Below are 26567 nucleotides of genomic sequence, written 5' to 3'. Positions count from 1 at the left end.
TCCTCTCACAAATACTCCAATAGTCTTTCAGTTGATCAAACCGGGAGCATTCATTGGTTCATTGAAATTGTGAAGACAACACTCCCCTACAACCAAGTTAGATTTTTTGGATTGTTAAGTAGTACACTTCTTTGAAAGTCTCGGAGAAAATAACCTGATTTGACCATTATCGAATAGTTGAATAAATATTGGTTTACAGTGAAGAAAGATTTTTCAACTATTATTAGCGGATAATCTTTTGCCTTTGTTTTAATTTCTTTAATCCATAAAGAATATAAATGAAACAGCCAATGAAACGATAAAACTCAAGCGACGAAGTAGTTCACCTCATTTCACCATATCAATATGGAAATTGTTGATGACGTATTTTTATCATAGGAGAAAAAATACTTCCTGACTTTTTGAAAATCATTGCATGTTTAAGTCGAAAACTATATGATAGAGAAAAATATCTTTGTTATGTGAATATTTTTTATGTTTGTTTCTAGGTAATATTGGTTGAGGAAACCCAATAGGAATTTGTAATCCAGTCCCTAAACTTATATCTAATAAAATGGAAAAAAAATAGAACTGTTACTTACGATACTTACGCAAGTCGTTCTCTGGAGTCTGAGCTGATCTGGTTCGTGGTTGCTTAATACGATCACGACAGTGCAAAATCAGAACCACAATGATGCCAATGAGGATCAGACAAACCACCAGTCCAACAATTATCAGGATGAGTTGCCAATCGACTGGAATCAACGCTGAGCGTCATGTCTGGTTTAATTTCATGTTTTTGACTCAAGAGAAAATTATGAATAATTAACCTAAAATCATTTCCCAGAATATATTCTACAGAACCCTCCACAGTAGAAAAATGTCAAAGGCTTGACGATTGAAATTAAAGAAGTTTCTGACACGGTCTATATATAAAGCCACATTCGCCAGGTAATGCTTTTATCGCCGTGTGATATACGCTATTTTATGGCGTTGGGCCCGAAAATCGCGATCTAACCGAGCGAAGCGAGGTTAGAATCGCGGTTTATCGGGCCTAATGACATAAAAAATTGAACATCACGTTCAGTAGTATTTTTAATAGATTGAAATTCGAGAAAATTTTATTTCCTAATTCCGGAAACTTTAACTATAGTTGTAAAGAGGATTAATTTTTTAGTTTCATCAATTTCTCATTAATTTGATTGTTTCCACTGACTGATGAATGCTCTCAAATATTCCAAAAGCATTGTCAACATTCTGATGATAAAACCCTAATGAAGTGGAACTTGATTTCCTTATGAAGCTAATTCCTCAATTGATTTGTTATGATTAATAAATCATGGTAACAATTTAGTTTTATTCGTATCCAACCAAATCAATCATTAAACTTGCTTCCCATTCCACTAAGCGGATTATTCAACCTACAATCAACCATTTCCGACTCGATAGACTGCATAAAGTATTGAATTTCAATTAACTATGAAATTATAATTTAACACAGCATAGAATAGTTATTGGAGTAATTAAATTCTGCGATAATCGAAATGTTTCTGTCATCTAAACCCGCCCTTACATATAATAAAGAATAAATTACTCCATCTGAGCCCTGTAAATTCAGCTTACCATGAGTCGTAAGTTTAATAATGACTGAGTCTGTTCCAAAACTATTGGTAACAGTGCAGTTGTAATCCCCAAAGTACGTCGATATAGGTTCCAAAAGTGTAACAGTGCTGACAACTCTCTCTGGTGTATACTCCTCCTGTACGTAGAACGGTGTATTGTTTGATGAGAAATTTAGCTCACGACCAGCGAAACTCCACACAACGGAATCAGCTTTTGGCACTGATATTGCAGTACATTTGACCTGGAAAGGTCCCAGAAAAAAACAGAAAAAAAGTAAAAGACGTGAAATGACAAAATCATTATCAAATGCGGGTTGTATAACTGGTTATCGACGTTAACGATCCAGATAACCCTTTGTTCCTGTCCTCTCATTCCTCCGGTTCTGTTCTGTTTCGCTTTTCCACTCTGATACAACTGGCAGCAGAGATGGGTTAAAATTGAGACTAAAATTGTTCAGTTTCATATATTTACGTTTTCTATGTATACGTGCCACTGGGTTTTGTAAACCTCTGAGTTGGAAAACCGACACATAAAATGTTGGTGAATTCTGAAACGAGTGGCCTAGTTTGCCCAGTGTCCAGTCACATTTTACGGTGAATCTTTGAACGTAGATATAACGCTCTGAGTCGAAAAGGAAGGTAAAAAAAAGAATGATAAAAAAAAAGGAATATGGAAAAGATTGTCACAAGGATCGATTCTCCCTTCTTCTATCTACTTTTCCATTTTGATTTGTTTCGTTGTTTCATTTCCTCCTTTTACGATTATTCCTTCACAGAATGGAAGAAAAAGGAACAGTTTGATATGAAATACCGGAGCGTGGATTCATTGTTTATTTTACCTTGACTACACCCTCATCTGGCACATACTGGGTCCTTTGTGATACAATACTCGGTGGTGCACGAATGAAGATGTTGGCGTATCCAGTTAATTCTGGAAATCCAGCCACATGTGCTTTGCAGTAGTAACGTCCAGATGTATCGGGACTTACTGCAACACTTATATTTGGACTGGTTGCTACTATTCTGTCTGAATCCTCATGAATCCAGAGGATTTCTGGCGTTGGATTACCATCCACATCGCATTGAAGAATCTCGGTTGCACCGTAATGGGTTTCCACGGATCCTGGCGGATGACGAAATTGGGGACCATCTAAAATGAAGTGGAAATATTAATTATTGCTTCCGAATGAACGCTTTGTAATCGTTCAAATTTAAATTTTTGATTTTTGTTGTTGATGTTTTTGTTTGATTTTCTTTATGAAAAGAAAAAAAATGAAAATAAGTTGGAAAATTTTCGCCGAGGAAATCTTATGAAAAATATCTCAATAGAATAAGTTGTATAGAAACATTGAATTCCATTGACTTTTTCTATGGTATATTTTCTGTCGACCATTTCCATAGAATCAGCCAAAAACGAACAGAAATTTCAATATAAAATGGGTTTTTCTATTAAATTTCTTCGTACGTAATATGAAGACAAGAGCAATTTCCCACTTGTTTTCAATTGAATTACTAATGACGTGCTGAAACGAGACGTAATCAGGGAGCTTTATATTGTGACTAGCGTATGGGAGGTACAGTATATGTTCTGCCTACAGTATATGGTGGTATGGCTCATTTTTCATAAATGCATATTATGAACTCCATTTAGATATAAGGAAAAATTTAAATCTCAATCTATATTCGTGTCCGAAAATAAGTTTATGTTTAAATCCAGTGTTGGATAAGACCGAAATGTTTTTCTTCTATCCTACCGATGGCCCATGTGACTGCCAGGAAAACGAAGAAAGAAACCCTCCGTGGAACTTTAATTTACTCCAATCAATTTGCCAATTTCAAAAAGAAAAGAAAAAGAATATATTCCAATGTTTCCCCACGTCGCCGTCGGAAAATTAAAAAAAAATATAAGGGGTATTCTAAGTGAACTCAACCAGCTCAAGACCCTTACTATCGTCAATCACGTTATCGATATTTTTGGGGTTGTAGGTGATCCGAGAAGACTCCTCAATTTGTTTTTAGATTTTTTAATACAACCTGTGACCCACTTATGATTTTTCCAATGTCTTTCCTTCAAATGATTTCATTTTCCTTCAAAATGTGCGCATTTTCTCACATTTTCCATCTAGATGCATAGAAAATTTTTTTAACCCATTATTCTGTCAACATCCTTAGGAAAACCTTAAACAAGTAGGTGACTGCAGCCATGCGGCTGTACATATTCTACTGAGTAGGACGTCTATTCTTTTCTCGCCATCAATATATTGATTGCGGGCTTCCGAATGGATGCGTTTATATCTTGAATATCTCGATTTTTACTCAAGTTAGAGCGCGAACAAGGAGTTCAAGTCAAAAACAGAAAAATCCAAATATCTCAAAAACTTTGTATGAACGGATATATATGTTTTAATTGATTTAGATAGAGGACATCATGCCGAATATTTTGAAGAAAAAATTATTGAAACCGGTTGGGTATTTTTTGAGATATTTGTGAAAAAAGGTTAAAAAACGAATGGCTATTGCTCAAAAACTAATGGACGGATGAAGCTGAAGTTTGGCATGGAGTTAGTCTCAAGTTATACCAATTAACTGAAAAAATTTCAAATTTTTTGGAATGATTTTTTCTGTTTAATTATCAAATTTACGAAAAAATGATCACCGACTGGACAGTGTCACCCACAGACATGGTCTCCAAACTTCGTATTTTTACGTTCCAGACCATTCTGCATCATTTCCAAGCAGAATTAAAAAATGTGAAAAACAAACGATTGCAATGCTTCCATTCGGAAGCAAAAAATGGCTCGTTTTCAATGTTAGATCACCTTTGCTTCTGAATGGAAGCCTTGTAATCGATGATTTTTACGATCTCGTAATTTTGCTTGGAAATGATGTAGAATGTCATAAAACGTGAAAATATGTTTTTAGAAAATGTATGTATGTATGTCAGAACGTGTATGCCAATTTTTCGGAAATTTTTTATAAATCCCCCCGAAAAAAGGACTGAAGTTTGAGATAAAAATCTGAAATTTTGTCGCATAATTGGTATTACTTTGGAGCATTTGTGGGCGTAAGTTCAGCTTAAGGGTATTATGGCGGGGTCCAAGCTGGAAACAAAAGCAGAGAATTCAATGTAAATTGCTGAACAGATTATTCGATCCATTTGAAAGCCGTGTGCAAAATGTCAAGACCCCTACTTAAACAATAATGGAATAATTTTTGAAGTTGCTACTTATACACGCAATTGAATGGGGCATCGGTAATTTTTGTGAATTTCCTGCGTTATCGATACACGGAGAAAAAAATCTCTCGAAAATTAGTGTACCTTCCCACTAACGCACGGGCCGTACCGAATGGGGCACAAATAAATAGAGAACACTCTACACAAATTAGAATTACTCTCTCCAAAATTTCGTGTCCTGCACCCCACTTTTTTCCGCTCATTAGAAACTAGTCTAAGGAATCGCATTTTTATGGAACTAAAGACGAAAAACTGGCGGGCCCCTCTCCAAATTTTAGTGTGCCACTCACTAAATTTTCGCCTGTGCTCCTTTACTAAGTGGTGACCTCTGTGCTTTGAAGAATGAATGAGCCTCGTACGCACGTAGACTATCGTATGGCGTTTAGTGGATTGGCACACTAATTTTTGGATCCCCGGGCGCACGACTTTGTGGTGCGCGCCTACTATTTTTTAACTTGTCCCCCGAATAATAGGAGTGTTACATTTCGATTACCAGCGTACCCCCTGACACGTCCCGGCGTCGGTGGGTAGCACACTAATTTTTGACGAGACCTTCAACAAGATTGTCGTGGATTTTTCTCTCCGTATATATCAATAACGTAGGAAAAGCACTAAAATTACCGATGCCCCATTCAACCGCGTGTATAAGTAGCAACTTCAAAAATTATTCCCATTATTATTGTTTAAGGAACTTCCGCAGTAAGTATACTTGGTGAAAATTTCGAAATGGTATAAAGACGCAATATTTGGATCATATGTTGTTGAGCACATTCAAAAACTATTCCCAAAATTTCAAGTACCTTGTCCACCCCATTTTCGAGATATACATCGTCAAAAATGAAAAAAAACACAAAAATTGAATGTTTGGCGATGCATATCTCGAAAATGGGGAGAACCAGGGACTTGAAATTTTGGGAATATCTTTTTAATATGGTCAACAACATATGATCCAAATATTGCGTCTTTATACCATTTCGAAATTTTCACCAAGTATACTTACTGCGGAAGTACCTTAAGTAGGGATCTTGATATTTTGCACACGGCTTTCAAATGGATCGAATAATCTGTTCAGCAATTTTCATTGATTTCTCTGCTTTTTTTCCAGCTATGGACCCCGCCATAATACCCTTAATCGGCCCAGTAGTTTCCGAGATATAGCCATTTCTCAAAAATCTTTTTTCCTTAATCTTNCATTTCGAAATTTTCACCAAGTATACTTACTGCGGAAGTACCTTAAGTAGGGATCTTGATATTTTGCACACGGCTTTCAAATGGATCGAATAATCTGTTCAGCAATTTTCATTGATTTCTCTGCTTTTTTTCCAGCTATGGACCCCGCCATAATACCCTTAATCGGCCCAGTAGTTTCCGAGATATAGCCATTTCTCAAAAATCTTTTTTCCTTAATCTTTCATAAACTACGTGACCGAATTGAAGTTTTTTGACGGGAAAGTATTCCTTATGATAGTATCTATCGAATCAAATGAAAATATTGCTACGTAACTGGGATCAGTTCAGTCATAATCGGCATTTTTCATTTTTACTAGGAAATCGTTGTGGAAACTATAACTCGCTGAAAATTCAAGATAGGAAGTTGAAATTTGATAGGATTGTAGCTCTTATGATACTACAGAACTGTATTATTCACGAGCTGAATCTGATGAGTAGTTTAGAAGATATTCAAATTTTGGTGAAAAACTGTTATGTTTAATATCTCCTCAACTACTGGGCCGAATCACTTTTTTTTCAAAATATTTGTCACGATATCTTCTATTAAGATCAATCAAAATATGTATACCCGCCCATACAAAGTTTTCGAGATATCAGCGTTTTTCTAATTTTTTCATTTTAAAGTTAATGTGGTGTCCATAATACGCGTCAAGCTTGGTTTAGATATCTGAGATTCTGGGTACTAATTTGTATTATGAGCCAACAGTTATGTATAAAATTGTATGTTAATCGATTCAGTACATCCGGGCACAGAACAATTTATCCAAAAATCTTTTTTTCTAAAAAATTACACATCGTCATTTTATCAATGATTTTCGTCTCTATATGACTTAAAAAGTCATAACAACAATTTATGGTATTTTGTATTTAATGAAATGTCATAGCTATGACAGAGGTAGAAGTTAAAATTTGGTAAAATTGTAGCTCTTATGACATTACAGGATGAAATTGTATGGCTCTGACAGAATCAGTGGTCGGTGTGGTTTATTCCCCTTACCAATATGAATAGCTGTTTGAGCAGTTATCATCTGGGAAATTGTACGGATCCATTTGGAAGCTGATTACCAATGGAATTGGTAAAAAAAAAAGTAAATGTCACATGGCTTCTGCCAAAAAGGCTTACAACTCTGCTTGTTTTTTCCTTCAAAAAAATTGAGAAAATTTGAAATATATAACCTGACTAGACCTAACAAATGAATTTCATTGTTTGTTTAGCAGCAGCCGCAACTGGGTACTTCCCTACTCTTGTTATTTCTCTCCATCAACAACAAACTCTGATTATGGTCTTGTGATTCCATCCTTCAAGAATATACGTCTTCATACATTGATATTATATGTTAATAAAATAACTACGTCAAATTTGTTTTGAGTAGTTATCGCTGCATATTCCAAATATTGAGATAATTGTGACGCAATAACATGCCATCAAATAAATCATGTTGTAATCGATGCTGCAATCCATTTGGCCTCAAGAATCACAGAAAGATGGAAGATCTTCGGAAGATTTCAAAAGTGGTTCAGAGCAGATTTATATTGAGGATAGGAGCTACGGTTTGTACACGATGCCGGGATCAATTAAAGTCAAACGGTCCTCCTGTGGCTCGAAAAATAATATTATTACAAATCAGTAGTGATTCCGATAAAACTCTTACTCTAGAAGAAGAGCTCATGAAACATATAGATTCTGGTTGTCTTGATGACAACAAATTGAGTAAGATGATTGAGCTATTTTTTTACATAACTTTTTATGTCAGTGATTGCAACCGGATACATCGTTGTGTTTCAGCATCAGAATCAAGTGGTAGTATGGTACACAGTTCATAACAGTCAAGTGTCTCTGAATTGGGCATTGATGTACGCTTATCACGTATGAAAAAATCGTATAGAAATTTTCTATACGGATTGCGTATAGAATTCCTATAAGATTTTCGTATATGATATTCGGATATTTCTAGATGGGAATTTTTTATACAAATTATTTCTATACGATTTCTATAGGTTTGATCCTATACGACCCTCTGCCATATGTATTGAAACATTTTGTATAGAGTTGCGACATTTCTCTACGCTTTTCTCTGGAGCGTTTAGACATCTTTCATACGAAAACAAAAATTTATGTAAAAAATTATGTATAGAAAATATTCGTATAGAAATATCCGAATATCATATACGGAAATCTTATAGAATTTTTATACACAATCCGTATAGAAAATTTCTATACTATGTTTTCATACGTGTACCTGCTGTCAACCAGCCATTACAAATATTAACTAAGTCGCTCATCCTTGCTAAAAAATTACAAAACGAGAATTTGGTCGATGATTAACTGGAAAAGTTTTCATTGAACCTAAAAAAACGATTGTCAGAATTTAGGGAATCCTTTTTCTAGTCGCACGAGGATAGTCGTGATTTATGGACAATGATTGATACGTTCAAAGAGAAATTCCTTCAAGAGGATACCACTGGGAAACAAAAATTACAAATATTGACTTTGTTACCATCCAATTGGAGCATAAACAAAATAGTTAAGATAATGGATGCACGCCTAAGACGTTAAGAGCTGACATAGTATGTGCAGAAATTAGATTTTTCCAGGAAAGACATCTTTCATTGATAATTGGATCAACAAATTCGCTCGATAATGAATTATTAGGTAATATCCCTTCGAAGTATTCACAGCGTGTCATTAAAATTCAATGTTGGAATTCCAATATGACAAGGTTCTGCAATCCTGATTCATCTGATTTATAGGATGTCACAACGGACAACAATAGACGACGAATCGAAGCATAATACTCACAAGTTATATCCAGGGTTTCTGTTTCCTCGCTTTTGCCGACCTCGTTGTGAACTTCACATTTTACGATCGCATCGTGTAGCTCCCGGGTGGCATTATGGATTATCATCTCTGTCGTATAGTCACCTATTACCGTTTTCTCGTTTATGTACCACCTATACAGGATAATATTGGAAAACATTGATATGTGTGAATATGTATGAATGGTTTGGGCATAATAAAGAAGTAGGGGCTATTTATTCATTTTGAGAAAAATGCAACTATATTTGACAGGCTTCAATGGATATTCAATATATTACATGGTGAAATGAATCAAATAAATTTATTTTACAATATTATTTGCATCGAATAATAGAAAAGCGCTAAATCGACTTTTTTTGATCCTTCTGACTATTTTCTTCAGTTTAGAGATTTTTGTTCGTAAAATACATGATCATTGGACCGTTGCTCAGGTGTAAACAAAACCACCAACACGAAATTTACGCTTCATTTGGGGAAAAGGTACCTCCAGTAGCTTTAATCGAACGTTACGCGCGCTTTTTATCTTGGTCTCGCCTCTAGTGAGGCATGATAGAGGAAAATAATCTCAAGTGTGCCCAAAAAGTATTTTCTACCGATGACACGAGACGTCGTTTCAGTAGTTCCAGTCGTCCCTTCTACCAGGTCCTATGTTTCCTTTCCCCTTACTGCTCAATTCCCCTACCTCCCTGATTGCCGCCAAGCTGTCGTAGCGATATAGCAGGCACCGATACAACCCCGACGAGTTAGGGATGGACTGAATCTGTTTTTAAGTATTAAAATTTAGAAAATTCAGCTTGATATGGAGAGCTCATATCATGAGCAGCAAGAAGTTATTGCCAAATGAAGATTATATAGATTATAATAGAAGATTAGATAGCTTTGTCGTGCTTTTTTTCAATAGATATTTTGTTTGTAGAAAGAGGTCTATAGATGTTGACTTTTCTATATAACTCATTCTATTGCGATGTTTTCTATATGTACAAATTCTGAAGTCTGAATTTTCCGTATTTCAATGAAATACGTTGATTACTTACTTCAGCAGCAAGTGATAGATAATACCAGGGGCATCACAGTTCCTCATAAATAGAAACCAATCCACTTAGATCCAGGACAATTTGACAAGATGAATGTAAGGTTAGCCACACAATTTTTCTCCGAAGAAGTTGGACGGACTCTGTTTTTTTTATTACGTATGGAAAACTCTGGGCTGCCCCGCGATGTTGAAACTACCGGATGGTTTATTTGTCAGGTACACAAATGGTTTGCTACCATCTCAGCCCGTGACAAATCACAGGCTTTAGGTCAGGATCCTGAGAGTTTGAAGTGAATTGAAGGACTAAACGATTTCATTTGAATCATGAACGGATTAAATTTTGAGCCAAATAACGAATGGAAGCCAATTCAACGTGGCGCTATTCTAGTCACTACAACTATCCTTCAGCTTCATAATGATTTAGTAATGACAAACAAATTGGATTATCTATTGCCCTGTCGGATCGGATCCAGTCCATGTGAAAATCTCTTTTCTCAAGCCAGATCTGGAGACATGCATCCACAACCAGTGCGTTTGAGACATAAATTTCGTTTATTAGTAGTTACTATGTTTTTACGAGTCCCTGGGGGATCTTTATACAAAGATGATGATGAGCCATTTTACATTAATTTATTACGAGGGAAGTCTCCTGAATCAAGATTAATTGAAGAGGAATCCAATCATGAGGACGTGAGTTTCAAGGATCTTCCACTGACTAAAATGCAAGACGGCCACATCTCCAAAATTGCATTGCCGCACCCAATTTTCAGTTCCAATTGAAGACTACTGTCTGCAATAGTGTTACAATATCAGCATCGAGCTTCCAAGTTGGTCCCGTCATCAAAACGTATCAAAGAAAGAAATTAATTACTCATCTAGTCATGTAAATATCGTGCACAGTTTTTCAACCCTTACTATGTATGTATGTATGTTTATAAGGGTAGATTTTATTTTTCACACTTTGTTTTGGTTTTTTATATTTTGTTGTATAATCGTTATGTACTTCAAAATTGCTAACACGCCAAAAGAAATTATGCTTGTCGAATGTTTTTCTAATGGAAATTATATTTTTTATTAATTATTATATCGTGAAGAATGGAAAGAGATAAACTATACACGTTTGATTACTGTTATAATATGAAAATATAAAATATTGTAAAAAGAAGTGAATTTCGAGAAACGCATTTGAGAATTTTATTTATTTCTCATTATAATAACTTATTGTATTAACAGAGGTGGGTTTGTAGCCCGACGAGCGGATAGGGTAAGTGGGGCAGTAAGGGGACTCGAGACAGCAACTGAGCAAGGTAGCAGGGAGGGGGAAGTTCGATCGTAGGGCCATCTTACACAATCTCTGAGAAATACTATTTGGGGACCTAGGCTGGAGAACAATGCTTGAGATTACCGTCCTCTATCATACCTTAGCCTCTAGCGGCCGCAAGTGGCGCCATCCTCATTCGAGATTCTCCGATGCTCTCCTTTATATATATGGATAATTTGTAAACATTTAATCCCTCAAGGACGGAGTCCATATACATATATGGACCCAAGCAAAAACGTATGATTCTGTTCAAAACTGGATAATTCCAAAACTATGACAGAAAATCCAATTCCACCAACGGCATTCGAAAGCTGGATAGTGTAGCTTCAATTTTTAATGCATTTTATTTTTCATGCATCAGAATTCATCGAATCTCAGTGATATTAAGCGCACTTTAGGCTTCGTAACAGAAAGGTCCCGTACGCGAGGGGTTAATTTTGTGGAAGTTAAGGTGTTTTTATTTCTTTTTTTAGTTGCATGTCATTATGATTTTCCATGGTAATGTGCGGCAAAGGATAAATTTTCTTGTTTGAAACTTGATTTTCAGCAAACGAACAATCAAATTTGTCTTTATTTTTATGAATAAGTACAAAAAACAGAATAAATTGTAGGATATTTTCAATCAATTTTACGGTACAACGTTCGGTAATTTAAAGTAGCCCTACCCTTTTGGGGTTATATTTCAATTCAAAGATTTTTAAAAACTACAACAAATCGCCTAAAAACTCGGTGTGATTCGGAATCGTAATTTTTTTCCTCATTTAATTGTCGTTCAAGTTTTTCTAAAAGGAAATGTTGAAAATCCATTATTTAACTCAGGGTCTTATGTGAAAAACGCTGAATTTACCACAACTCCGGTTAAAACAAAGATTAAAATTTAATTTTTTTTCCTAAAAACGAGAAAAAAATAATGAAAAATATTGGCACCTGTTACTTATAGTTTATTTTTCATGCATCAGTATTCGTCGAATCTCAGTGATATTAAGCGCACGTTAGGCTTCATAACAGAAAGGTCCCGTACGCGAGGAGTTAATTTTGTGGAAGTTAAGGTGTTTTTATTTCTTTTTTTAGTTGCATGTCATTATGATTTTCCATGATAATGTGCGGCAAAGGATAAATTTTCTTGTTTGAAACTTGATTTTCAGCAAACGAACAATCAAATTTGTCTTTATTTTTATGAATAAGTACAAAAAACAGAATAAATTGTAGGATATTTTCAATCAATTTTACGGTACAACGTTCGGTAATTTAAAGTAGCCCTACCCTTTTGGGATTATATTTCAATTCAAAGATTTTTAAAAACTACAACAAATCGCCTAAAAACTCGGTGTGATTCGGAATCGTAATTTTTTTCCTCATTTAATTGTCGTTCAAGTTTTTCTAAAAGGAAATGTTGAAAATCCATTATTTAACTCAGGGTCTTATGTGAAAAACGCTGAATTTACCACAACTCCGGTTAAAACAAAGATTAAAATCTAATTTTTTTTCCTAAAAACGAGAAAAAAATAATGAAAAATATTGGCACCTGTTGGATAACGATTTATCGTTTTTTTTTATTATTAATAATACTGGCAACAGGAATAGACATGACAACAGTGACCATGTGATGGCGCCCGCTCCGCTCGTCTCCAACTTCCCATATGATCGTACGGCGTTGCCACAGTTATTTGCAAGCTAGTCAATTGAAAAACTGCTTATGTGCACTTTATTTAAAAAAAATTGATATAAGATAATACTTATGCTCATGACCTCTATGATTTATTTTAATAATTTAGAGCTAGAAATACTGATTTTTAGACTGTATTTTTTGTGAAATAGACTCAATGACTCCAGCCGTAGGGGTAAAGCTACTTTAAGCTTCACTTCTTCTGTAATTTTTCGAGCAATTTTTCTCTGCGTAGATTTTTTGATGAATGTAAAAGATTTACGTTATACTTTCACACTCACCTGTACTCCATTTCTGAAGGATTAGCTTCAGCACGACATTTGAATCTTAGTTCTGAGCCCTCAACAATTCGTCCATTTTTAGATAAACCCGAACGGATTTTCAAAGAAACTTTTGGGGCATAACGTACCTAAAAAGATGAATTAAATGAGATTAAATTTTAATGGAGAATAATTCACAGACATGGAAATAATCCGCGAGTCTCGAACATCTGTGGGCTCAATGGAAGACGAGTTTGAGAAGTGTACACTGTACACTTTATGATATTGAACTGGGAAGAATTAAAAAGCGGCTGATTTACTGTTCGCAGTATGAGATATATATGAATTACGTCATGAATTCTAGTGAACTCATAGAGCCAGTTATTATCCAAGTGAAGGAACTACTGCACATGTCAGACATAATGCCTTTTGAAATGTGCATCAATCGTTTCGAACAATTGAACCAAAAACTTTTCAAATTCTTTGGATCCATTCATAAATCGAACATGGTACTAAATGTACAGGACTTACATTTATAGTAAACATATACCGACAATACTCATCAGGGTAAGAGATGGAAAAGTTAAAATTTTCTGTACAAAAATTGGTTGTCTTGAAAATGACAGATTATTTTGCAAGTATCTCTCGAACCAGGAGGATTACATAGAGCAGAACAAGTCCTAATTTGTAGGAATGTGTTACTAATTTGTAAGGAAGTATTGACGTATGACAAAATGGTATAGAAATTCTCTATACGGATTGCGTATCAAAATTCTATAGGATTTGCGTATATGATATTCAGATATTTCTATACGAATTATTTCTATACATAAATTTTTACATAAAGTTTTGTTTTTATACGAAAGATGTCTAAACGCTTCAGAGAAAAACGTAGAGAAATGTCACAACTCCATACGAAATTTTTTTATACATGTGGCATTGGGTCGTATAGGATCGAACTTATAGAAATCGTATGGAAATAATTTGTATAAAAAATATCCGTATAGAAATATCCGACTATCATATACGACAATCCTATAGAAATTCTATACGCAATCCGTATAGAAAATTTCTATACGATTTTTTTATACGTGCGGTCCTAAGATTTAAAAAGTAAAACATGCAAAAATCGAGCGTCTTTGTCACTAAATTCTGGTAAAATGATGGTGTAAATCAAACGGATTTAGGTAATATCATGAACTCTTCAGAAATAAGGATAGATTCGTAAAAATTTATACTTTTTTTTTCTTTTTGTATGCCCAATGATATAACACCATTTTTCTTGTAGTGCACAAACATGAAAAAATGATTTTGCAATTTGATTCCTTCTTGGGAAGATACTCAATAATCAGAGCCTTCAAGTGGCTCTTGGAATCTTTTCCTTTCACAACTTTACCCCTAAATTTAAAATCGCAGGGAAATAGTACACGTCATTCACCCTTTTCGTGGCTTATATTTATTTTACGTTTCCTACCTCTACACGTAATTTAGCATTCTGCGGTGTGCGATCAGCAGCGTTTTGGCTCTGGCACGTGAACGTTGTATTATGATGTTCCTTTCTCGGCATAACTTTCAGTACTGATTTAACAGTGAACAATGGGCCATCCTCGTACTTTTCAATTGACGTCTCAATACCCGAGTGCAAAACATTACCCAGTCCATCAATCCACGTGATCTGCAACATGGAATAAAACATGAGTTTGTTGGGGGCGTAGTTTTTTATCAGAGTCAGACGGTGGGATTTCCGAAGTTTCCAATTATAAAGAACTCAACGGGTGGCTGAATACGATATTTACATGTAGCTTTGTTTTTTGACGGTTGGTATCTAGGTCATTGATTTAGTTGAGTTGATTTATTCACAGAATATAAATCACTTATAATTATTACACCTTGCATTGATCGACACATCATTCTGCAAAGTTTTTTCGTTTGTACTTTCAATTGCTTCAGAAAGTGTACTTTTGGATTTGACGGCTGCCCATGTTTTCAATGATAACATGAAGCACATTTTGTTGTTTTGATCATTGACTGGTGTGAGTATAATACGTTTGTGTAAAAAAATTGGTACTGTTACGTCAGGAGACGTATCGCAAAGTTTTATTCAAAATTAAAAGGAGAATGGACAGTAATTAAGAAATGATTGGATTCTCATCGGAATTAAGTTAAAACGAGTCTCATTTTTGATCGATATTACACGGGAAAATATGAAAAAGACTAAGTAGATGATTGTTTTTTTGATAATATGAGCCAACGGCACCTCCTTACATAGTCAGGCCTCATTATTAGGTAATTCTTTTCGTAAATGGGAAATAGACCATTAAGAATAATAGAACAGTGACAGCAAAATTGAGAATATTCAATTATATATGAGAAGCATATCATGAAGAATATTGGATTTAAAATAAGCCGAGAATTTTGATTATTGAATGAAATTTAAGTATTTTATATGACTCCAAGTACGTTATCACCAGGACGTTCAGGTATCCGTACCAAGGCGTACCTTGGTGCATTGACATTGTGTAATGCCCCCTTCTTAAACAAATACATAAATCCCATATTCATACATTAATTAAGACGAATACAAAGCGAGGTTATAAAAGTGCATCAGTGCACCCCCAAAGTTAGTTCCCGCAGTCCTTCATTCCGGTCAGTGCCGCGTTACATGTACGCAAGCCGCCATGGCCCTGCCTAGCCATCAATATGGCCCCGGCCATGGCTCGGTCATGGGGGCTATGGCCGTTTCCTGGCCTTTTCATGGCCGTTCCATGGCTTTTCATGGCGATTTGGATTCATGGCCGCCGTCTATGAAAGACCACGGCCACAGGGAAAAAAAAATTCGAATACTATTCGAATTTAGAGAGAAAAAATTCCCGCAGCACCCAGCCGGGAATCGAACCCGGGACCTCCCAGTTATGCGCCGGGTACTCTTCTTTTTTTTTTTTGTTTAACCAAGTTTTTTATTAAGTCCTTCTATATACATAATTTACCAAATTTACAACTTAAAAACTAGTCTGAAAAAAAATATTGACATTATTTTCTTTCTTTAAACTTATGGCCACTCAGTGACTCTCGCGCCGGGTACTCTTCCAACTGAGCTACCGGGGACTACGGAACACTTCCCGTGGCCGTGGTCTTTCATGAACGGCCATGGAAAGCGGCCATCAACCCAAATCGCCATGAAAAAACATCGAACGGCCATGGAAAGGCCACGGAACGGTTATACTCCCCCATGACCGGTCCAAGACCAGGCCATGGACGGGGCCACTGATGGCTATGGCCGGGCCATGGCGGCTTGCTTACGTGTAGATTCTCCGCAGTTTCCTTCACGTCTCCAGTTTCGCGATACAGATAGAACAATTAAATAATTCATATTATTATTATTATATTATGTAAATTTTGTAAAAGTGAAAGGTCTAATTGATAACAGATTAACGCATTTATGAAATTTCTGGAACTCGTGAAATGATAGATGAAAAAATACATAAATTAGTGTTTCAAATGGTTGACAAATAAAATAGGGAACCACAGAATTTGATTACATAACGGAAAGTTGCAAAAGAAATGCATAAGTTGAATGGATTTTTTTATTAATACTCGGGAATTCCATTTTTTGGAAATTTGAGTAGTTTCAATAAATTTTTTTTTGAGAATAATTAGAATCTAAAGTTGTGTATGAAATGAGAAGATCGATTTGATCTACACTTGATTTGATATTGAACACTACTGATTTTATAAATGATTTGATTTAATTACTTTTAATAAATTTGAAATTGTGAATTATCAATTAATTTCTAATTTTATTCCAGTAATTCACTTGACTCCAATCCCAAGCGATTTCCGAAAGATAGGCTTCAAGTAGGAGAAATTCTATAAATTGTTATGATCTTGTTAAGATTTATTTTATCGAATCTTGGCAAAATCATGACCGAACAAAGTGGGGGGTCGGCCGAGATCTAAACGGTAAATTGTTGGGATTAAATTGGGAAGAAAAATAGAGAAATTTGCTTTGTGTTATGAAATACAAATTTTTGAAATCATGGTAACAGTAAAATTTTTGAAAACAAAATTTTTTGATGAAATTTAAAGTGAGTAATAAAAGAAAATTTTATGTCAAAAATGTTCAAGTTCTGAGGAAAAAAAATAAGATGAATTTTCTTTGCAACTATTTTATGAATTACTGTTATTCGTTAAAAATGAGAATCTTGAAATTCTATTTTTTTTAAAATAAATAAATAATAATTATAGCAATTTTCAATTATTTTGAGCTAAAATAATATAAATGGACAATAGACCAAAAAATCATAACTGGTGTCAAAATAAATACCTGCTAGATTTGGAAAATTTGAACTTTTTCAATTTCAGAAAAAAATTAATTTTTTTGCAACTATTCTCGGCTAAAACATGGATAAAAAAATGAACAAAAAAATGTGGGATTCGGTGAGGGATAGAAGGGTTTTGTAACGTAAAACACTCGGAATTAACGTATATATCGAATTGAATTTATTCACAGCGAAAGTAACTTACAGTAACTTACACCATGAGAGATGGAACGAGAGTGAGCTCCGGTGACAACGGTATTATGTAGATCATCCGATCGAGGATGTCCGAATTATTACAAATCGTCGTGAGGATGTCTTGCGACAAGGACAGCGATATATCGGCGACACGTGTCACGGGACGAAATTCGGTTGCTAAGCCGAGCTCGAAAACAATACATTGAAATGGTGTCTCTCTATATTTTTTTATATAATAAAAAAAAAGAGGGAAAATTCAGGGGACCCAAAAATTCAGGCGGCGCTTAATATAAGGGTCAGGGACAAGGGTCAGGGACAAGGGTTAGGAACAAGGGTCAAAAACACAAGGGTGATTACCCTGAACCCGAGTGTGATTCTAAGGAAATTTCTAAAAAAATCATGTTTTAGACGTTTTTTACATGGTTTTTTAGGATAAATTAGGATAAATAAAAATGAGAGTCAGAACGAAGGGTCTATTTACATGTAAAGATCGCAAAGTATGCGTAATAGAAAAAAAGCAAGTTGTTTTTCAAAGATATTGATCAAATAATAACAAAAAAAAACCATCATTTCTTCATCATGCTCTGAATCATTCCCAAGTGAAGAATAAAGGAGAGAATAAAAAAAGCACATTTACTCATCCGGAAGCAAAAATGTGATTTCTGTAGCAATTTTAATTTTGCTGTTAATGGAATGGAGAGATTCCATTTGTTCCTTCTTCTGTCTCTATCAACGCCAACTTCATTAAATAAAAACAATCAAAGTGTGAACGTGGGAAGTGCGGTGGAAATTCCTGTCGTTTTTATCGAAAAAATTATTAAAACAGAAAGAAGTGTGGTGTAGGAAAGGTGAGTATTACCATTTATTAAATGAAGTTAAGTTAATGTGAGTATTAATCATTCTTTCTTCTTCTAGGTGGACTCATTTTGAGTGGTGTAAATCTATAACCCCTCTCAAGAGGAATCAAGGATAAATTTGTCGTCTACAAACATCGATTTCTACTAGCGTGTGTCGTGTGTGAGGATTTTTTTGAGTGGTGAGAGATGAGTTGTCTTTCATATATTTTTTTCCGCAATGGATTAGGAGTTTGTTTCCTTAAATGAAGTGGTCTACTCGAATTTATATGGGGAGAATTTCCTTTTTGAGGGAAAATTCAAGGGAATGCCAGGAGTTTCGGGGAATTTGAAGAGAATACAGGGATTTTTGAATAAAGCAATCAAGGATTCTTAAAATACAGAGTTTCTAGCCATTTCGAGAGAATTTTAGTGAAAATTCTATTAATTTCGAGGGAATTCAGAGAATTTCTATAAATTTCGAGAAAATTCAGGGTGTTTCAAGAAAATTCGAGGGGATGCACGGAGTTTATAGCCGTTCCAAGGAATTCATGAAACCATACTAATTTTGAGGAAATACAAGAAATTTGAGAAAATCTCGTATAATTTCAGAGAGTTTCTAGAAAATTGGAAGGGATGTAAGGAGTTTCTAGCCATTTCAAGGGAAATCGCGAAAATTTTATGAATTTCAAATTTTACTATATCAATGAATTCCTTCGAAAATTCCAGGGGATGCAAAGAGTTTCTAGCCATATCAAGGGAATTCGTGAAAATTGCACCAATTTCGAGGGGATTCAAGGAATTTCAACAAATGTCGAGTAAATTCAAGGAGTTTCTAGAAAATTTGAGGGAATGTACGAAGTTTCTACCCATTTCAAGGGCATTCGTGAAAAAATCTGAAGAATTGAGAATTTACAGAATATACAGCGAGTTTCTAGAAATTTCATGAAAATATTATTTTTTCTGTTCTTCTAAATTATGTGGTTGACAAGGTCTGGTGTCTTCACATCTCATACTGCACAATTTGATACAGAGATAAAAATGAAGACTATCGATATCACTTTGCCTTCACGCGCTGAAAATGTTCAAGAAGGAATTCCAAAACGGTATATTGTGAATTCATTTTCTGACCGAAATTTTGAGTGGTTTGAGTGTGTTATGCCCCACAAAGTGGAGCATAATTACTCAATCATTCCGAAAAATGAGCGAACAAATGTAGCACATATTTCAGAATACAAACATAAAATTAAGCAATTGTATACTTACCCAGAATATACGTGCATTATAAAGCGCGTATATTCGCATTAATAAGTAAGCCAGTGGATCATGCATCAGCATTTCCACTGGGCTCAATCGCATAGTGTTATCGTAACACCATACAGATATGAGGCAATGGCCAAGACGTCATAGCCTCTCGTTGTAATAAATACTCGAGAGACTGATGGCTCTGGGCCAGTAACTTAACCGATTCTTATCGCGGTTCACCTGATACCTTCCGTATCAGAATGAACACATTGAATTGTCTTTTTACGCGTTGAGATTAAATAAAGGATATTATTTAGTATTCGTCTCGCAAGTGCTATTTCTTCCGAATTACCGAACCCAACCGCTCGGGACTCTAACAAGTGGATTATTTTATTTCGAGTCAAATCCTATTCTCTTTTGTATTTTCCGTCTGGGTTTTAAAAAAAAAATGGGTTAAGGGCCCCAGATAACTCAAATACCAGTTTATTCTCAGAACTGCTATTTCTGTTGCCCTTAACAGGTTTATTAATTATTTTCGTTTCTCTGTTTTTGTTGTATTAATGATAATGTGTACACCTTTTACTGGCCTTATTTTATTGATTAAAGAAAAAATTTTCCTTCATCAGTGTGAATCCATCCATTCATTCATTATTGGCATTCTGTTGAATTTCTCATAGCCGCTTCTCGGTCGCATTGAGAGGGCGGAGAGGGAGGAGGAGGGGAGGAGCGAGCGTAGCGAGCAGGGGGCGTAGCCCCCTAGTAAAATAAATATAAACGGTGTGACTATTCGCACCAGATATGGGTGATCTACGGGTGAGGTATGGATAATCTACGGGTCGCACGGCAAATCTACGGGGGGCCGGTCGTTTTAGCCTAAACTACGGGGTAAAAATGTCTTCTACGGATTTTTCTACGGGCGAAAAATGACTGCTACCGAATTATCTGAACGGAACCAAATCATCTCGTCAAATCAGCTGGTTGTACATGAACAAATTTGCAGATTTCAAATTGTATAAACGCGTAAATTGAAGTATTATTGTCATTTATAGAATTTTCGATAGATGAGAGATTCGTCGTCGAGTGAGCATATATTGCCTATATGTTTCTACATCATCAAAAATTNGAATTTTCGATATATGAGAGATTCTTCGTCGAGTGAGCATATATTGCCTATATGTTTCTACATCATCAAAAATTCTGAAAAACTTGAGAGCGTTTCCTGATGAGAAAATGTTATTTGTAAACTCCCTCAAATTTTTTGATTGTGTATTTGCGAAGACAAATAAAGGAGTTTATACGGAATCCGAAACAGGTTCCAACCCCTTCAACTCAATATATTAATTTTAGAAAACAAAATTTCATACCCAAATGTTTTGTTGTCTTTTATTCTGTTTGAATTTTCAAATTTTTTTGTCGCCTTACTTGAATATATCTTGACACATTTCATTGAAAAAAAACATGTCTTTCCACAATGTGAACAGTTTTAGGATTCTCAAAAAATGTGAGAATAATCGATATAGGGAATGAAATTAATTTATAATTGTTCTGAAGGGAGACTCCAATTTGCTGGTGGGAAAAAAATCAAAAGTAGTGCAATTTTTTTCTTATATTTTTCTACCTGAAAAGTGCTACGCACTCGAAATTCACTCTATGCACGCTCTTGGGTTTTGCGCACTTGTATACAAAACCAACCACTTTTCCATCACTACCGTTTCGAATAGTGAACTCATAAAAAAATAGAATATGTCACACGTGTGTATGAAAAAACAGAGTGCGTGGAGTCCACGCGCGACAGAAGTGAAACTTCTTTTTAGTATTCTCAAATTTTTTTGTCCAATTTGTTTTTCCTGAAAATTTTTTTTTCGCTTCTCATGCTTGAGAAAGCATTATTATTATGATTATATATAGAAATTCGATGGGATACTAGGAAATTAATAACAAGAAAATTTGAATGACTTTTTTCATTTTTTACCATTCAGCAGATAAAAACTTTCAATTTTCAAGTTCAGATTTTTAATTGCAATTTTTAATTTCAATTTTAAATTTGNTTAAACTCAAAATTTAAATGTAAAATACCAATTTCAAATTTCAATTTCAATATCAAATGTCAAAATTTCAAGTTATTTGAGTTTTTTACATTTTTTACATTTATTACATTCTATAGATAAATTGCCAGTTTTTCACGTCGTAATGTAAAAAACTGTCTCTAGACCGAAATGCCCATCCCTGGTCTCAGGCATAGCAAGGCGTACGGCCCCACTCTAGGCTTACCCCCACTACCGATCCTTACATGTTTCGTGTCGCCTCGGATTTTCTTCACTCACGCGCGGCTCCCCTTCGCTTGACTAGCCCCCCACTTACTGACTAACCCGTTCCCCTCAAAACCTTTCACTTTTCGTGTCGCGCTGAAATTTTTCGTACCCTCCCTAAAGAAGTTTCACTTCAAAAAATCAACTTTACGCACTATTAACACAATATATTATTTTTCATCACGCTGTGACGAAAAGTGAACTTTTCGGCACGCTCCGCGTGCCTAAAAGTCCAATTTCCGCCACATTGTGATGAAAAATTTTGTTCGTAACTCGTGAAAAAATGTTTTTTAGCTCGTGGGATTATATCACTCGCCAAAAATCACTTTTTTGCACTCGTTACGAAATATACTATTTCGTTAGCTGATTCAAGTATCCACCCTGAAAAAAAAATTATAAACTAATTCCATTCAATATATCGATCATTCTAACGTTTTTTTTTCATGAAATGCAACAGTACGAACGTTCGAATTGGAGGAAAAACACATTTTCATTTGTTTTCTTAATTAAATGCGTGCAAATGCATTCAAATAAGGTGGCTAAAAATTAAAGAAATGAAAAAAGAGTTGAATAAATTTTGCTTTAACCTTTTTCTCCGACTCTAATTTATTAAGTTGAGTGGGTGCGAACCTATCTCGGATTTACTATGGGCGCCTCTATTCTTCTTGGAATATACGCACTCAAGGAACACACCAGGAAACACTTCTATTTGTAATTCACCAGATGTAAATTGGACATGTAATTTTATTTTACGTCCTCAATAATATAGATTTTCTTCCGACTTTTAATCCCGGGATCAATCATTCTCCATTTTCTTATGTAAAAAATAATATTTTTATTCAACATGAGAAAAAAATCGGGATAATTGTCCATTCTCCCGCACATTTTCATTTTTTTCTGAAAACCATTTAATACTTTATAGAACAGTTCAGGAGCATTTATTAGTTACTTATCATCATAGCATTGAGAAAGGCTCCTGGATCCCTATTAGTTACTTATCATCATAGCATTGAGAAAGGATCAAAAAATCTATAGGAATGAGTACACTTAAGTCCCGTTGCTCTTCCATAGGAAGCTCTTCCTTTTCAGATTCAAATAATTTCCAACAATTGACAATCGAGATACTGACCCCATGCAGGTATACCTGGGTCCTTTTATAGCCGCGCGCTTGGTCAGTGGGAAGAAAAAAAGGTAATAAACCTTTTTATTATATTAATGAGTTGAGTTTCAAGGCCTGGGGAACTCCCGATGGACATATTCAAGAATTTCCTAACTTTCCGAAGCAAATGGGATACTTTTCTCCATTCCGGTATTCCCCAAATAGCTAAAAAACCAAAGAATCATATGAGTTTCCATTTCTAGAACACACAAATAAGATTAACAGATATTCAGATATTTTCTATAGAAATTTCTGGACTCATATTTTCCAAATTTTTTTGTTAAGGAAATAAGAAGAAAAATGAAATGGAAAAAGCTTAGAAAATTCATGTCAAGGAATTCTTATAAAAAATGTTCAATAAAAAAAGTTTTAGATAAAGATAAAATACTACTGATTTTCTTTATGAAATGCGTTCTCTTGGACATTTTCTATGAAAAAAACGCGTTATAAACCTGCGGAATTATTCCATAGGAACAGCTATAAACTATAGTGATTATTATAGAGTTGTCAATAGGAGTTGAATAGAAATACAATCTAATATTCTATTCAATTCGTTAGATTTTTCTATCAAATTTTTCGTCCGTGATGGCTCAAATCGGACAGAGATTATGTTAGAAAAAGGAAGAACAAATTCTTTTCGTACGTATTCTTTTTTTTTCTAAAAATTATTCCATTTTTTTTAAGGTGAAAATGCAGGCACGTGAATCTAAGTTCAGTATTTAAGTGGTATCCAATATTTCCAAATAAAATGACGAACCCATACAGATGTAGCCCGTGCAGATAATTCAACTAGATAATATGACTCAGTTAACTTAGTAGATAACTTAGCAGTGGTCATTTTTGACCCGTACATTAATCCGTTCAAGACATTTTTACCCCGGAGTTCAGGCTGAACCGACAGGCCATCCATAGATTAGCCGTATGACCCGTACATTATCCGTACATCAACCGTATTTGATGCGAATAGTCACGCCGAAATATAAAAGTAGCTTCGCTACAATACTCCCCTTCTGCGGCGAAAAAGAAAAAGATGACTATATACAATATATACAAAAGTATACGCATTAAACGGCACTGAAAACGGTATATGTGACTCTAAAGAAAATGAATTTAATTATTGAATGAATCTGACGCGTTTTCTCGATGGTGTTGGGGTTGAGTCCAACGATGATCTTGCGTCACTCGATGGAGCCCAAGATGATGACGTGCGTCCAGGTGTTCCTGGTTGCGGTGATGTCGCGGGTGTCATACCAGGTGTCGGTTGCTGTGAACACGGCAATAAGGTGTCGTCAGAACCGCTATCGGTACCAGACGAGTCGGTATTAGTTGTTTCGTCTTCAGCAATTGAAAATACTGGTTTTAGACGGTCAGTGGATACTACAGGTCCTTGACCATTCATCCAGATGACAAAATGCTTTTCGTGTCGCGATATGACACGATGTGGTCCCTCGTACGGTGACGTGAATGCGTGATGTGCCGCATCTAAACGTACGAAAACGTGAGAACATGTGGCCAATTCTTTAAATATAAATACCTTATGGTAGCCATGGCGTGTACCGGGAACTGGAGCGAGATCGCCAAAATGGTTCCTCAGTCTGTCGGCAATTGTTGCTGGCCGTATGCCACTGTTTGGAGCAGAAGCGAGGAATTCTCCTGGTAGTCGAAGTGGCTCACCAAAAACAACATCGGCAGGCGTGGTGTCAAGATCGTCTTCCCACGCTGCACGAATACCAAGAAGCACCGTGGGGAGAGTATCCACTAAATAAGGAATCTCATGATACAGTATTGCTGCTTTAATTTGGCGATGAAGACGTTTTACCATGCCGTTGGATTGTGGGTGACACGCCGTCGTGTGAATGTGTCTGCTGTCTGTACGACGAGTCAGAGCGTTAAACAGTTGACTCTAGAATTGTGTCCCTTGGTCTGTAGTGATGCGAAGTGGAACACCATAACGACAAATCCAGTTTGCATAGAGTACACTAGCGACAGTTTCAGCGGTAATGTCAGGAATTGGTAATGCTTCCGGAAAACGTGAAAATCTGTCGATTATTGTAAGGCAGTAACGGTATCCTTTGGACGGCACATATGGTCCAATGATGTCCACGTGAATGTGTTCGAAACGTCGTGTTCTTCCTCCAGGAAAGTCATGGATCGGCGACGTCACGTGACGCGATATTTTATTCTTCTGGCATGTGAGACATGCGCGAGCCCAAAGATGGCAATTTTTCTTCAAACTCGTCCAGACGAAACGCTGAGAGACTAGCTTGATTGATGCATTAGCCCCGGAATGACTCACGCTATGCAGAGCGTTAAAAATTCTCTTACGTAGCGGTAACGGCACATAGGGGCGAATCAGCTGATCGCTAACGTCACAGTAAATTGGACTTAGACTATCCGGCATGTTGATAGGTCGGAGTTGGAGGACGTCATTTAGATCTTGTAGATACTGTTGAAGTTCGGCATCTGTTGCTTACGCCTCGGCTAACCCTGTTGTCGAGACTGCTGGTGAAATGGCCTCGACTCGCGATAAGGCATCGGCGACAACGTTATCCTTGCCTGCGACATATTGGATATCAGTCGAAAACTGACCGATAAAATCAAGGCAGCGGAACTGCCATGGCGTTGCCTTGTCTGGATCTTGTTTGAAGGCATGCAACAGCGGCTTGTGATCTGTATAAATGGTTACATAACGGCCTTCGAAAATGTGTCTGAATTATTACGAATCGTCGCGAGGATGTCTCGTGAAAGGACAGCAATATGTCGGCGGCACGTGTCACGGTACGAAATTCGGTTGCTAAACCGAACTTGAAAACAATACATTGAAATGGTGTGAAATAAATATAAAAGTAGCTTCGCTACAAAAAACAAATTTGGAAAATAAGAATCTGTTCATTTGGACAATAAAATTGATATTCATTGCATCATATTCTTCCCCATGCTCCTCGTTGCCTAACGCTCCATGGAAGTTATATACATCATGCCTATCAAAAGACGCAGTAGCGTCTCGCGCCATGTGCCGATTCAAATTTTCTGCCAGCGCAAGGCTACTGCGTATTTATACATCTACTATCTGATTTATTTTGGGTTTGTTTTTCAATTTTACACATCAATTTTCGTTCTTTATTATTTTCTGCCACCTTTTTTTATTAAGTAGAAATATAATTGGCTCATTTCGCGTTGTAATTTATTTAATAAAGAAATTTTTAAATAACGGCCGGGCCGTTGATCTTGTGTCTTGTTTATGTAATGGAGAATTTAACGAATTTGAATGACAATTCCATTTTTGTTAAGTCATAACATGACTTTTAATAGTTTCATTTTCATTCGATTTGCATCTCAATTT

General features: G+C 35.7%; 1 protein-coding gene and 1 non-coding gene across 2 annotated transcripts in view; both read right to left on the bottom strand.

Annotated features, from left to right (window-relative positions):
- Window positions 1-26567, bottom strand: part of LOC107043701 (irregular chiasm C-roughest protein) — a 120441-nt gene that overhangs the window by 12274 nt on the left and 81600 nt on the right. The window contains exons 3-8 of the mRNA XM_015265284.1: window positions 14639-14839; window positions 13186-13313; window positions 8867-9018; window positions 2441-2751; window positions 1603-1843; window positions 591-746 (exon numbers count right to left, since the gene is read on the bottom strand). Coding sequence (XP_015120770.1) covers window positions 591-746; window positions 1603-1843; window positions 2441-2751; window positions 8867-9018; window positions 13186-13313; window positions 14639-14839 — 1189 coding nt within the window. The remainder of the gene's footprint in view (window positions 1-590; window positions 747-1602; window positions 1844-2440; window positions 2752-8866; window positions 9019-13185; window positions 13314-14638; window positions 14840-26567) is intronic.
- Trnas-cga lies at window positions 16040-16269 on the bottom strand. The gene is made up of 2 exons: window positions 16233-16269; window positions 16040-16075 (listed from the first exon to the last, which is right to left on the bottom strand). It is a non-coding gene; the product is annotated as a tRNA-Ser (tRNA).

Source organism: Diachasma alloeum, unplaced genomic scaffold (genome assembly GCF_001412515.2).
Source record: "Diachasma alloeum isolate Michigan unplaced genomic scaffold, Dall2.0 Dall_scaffold_00617, whole genome shotgun sequence".
NCBI lineage: Eukaryota > Metazoa > Arthropoda > Insecta > Hymenoptera > Braconidae > Diachasma > Diachasma alloeum.
Note: the sequence above shows the minus strand (reverse complement) of the source record. Positions and strands in the feature narration are given on the sequence as shown.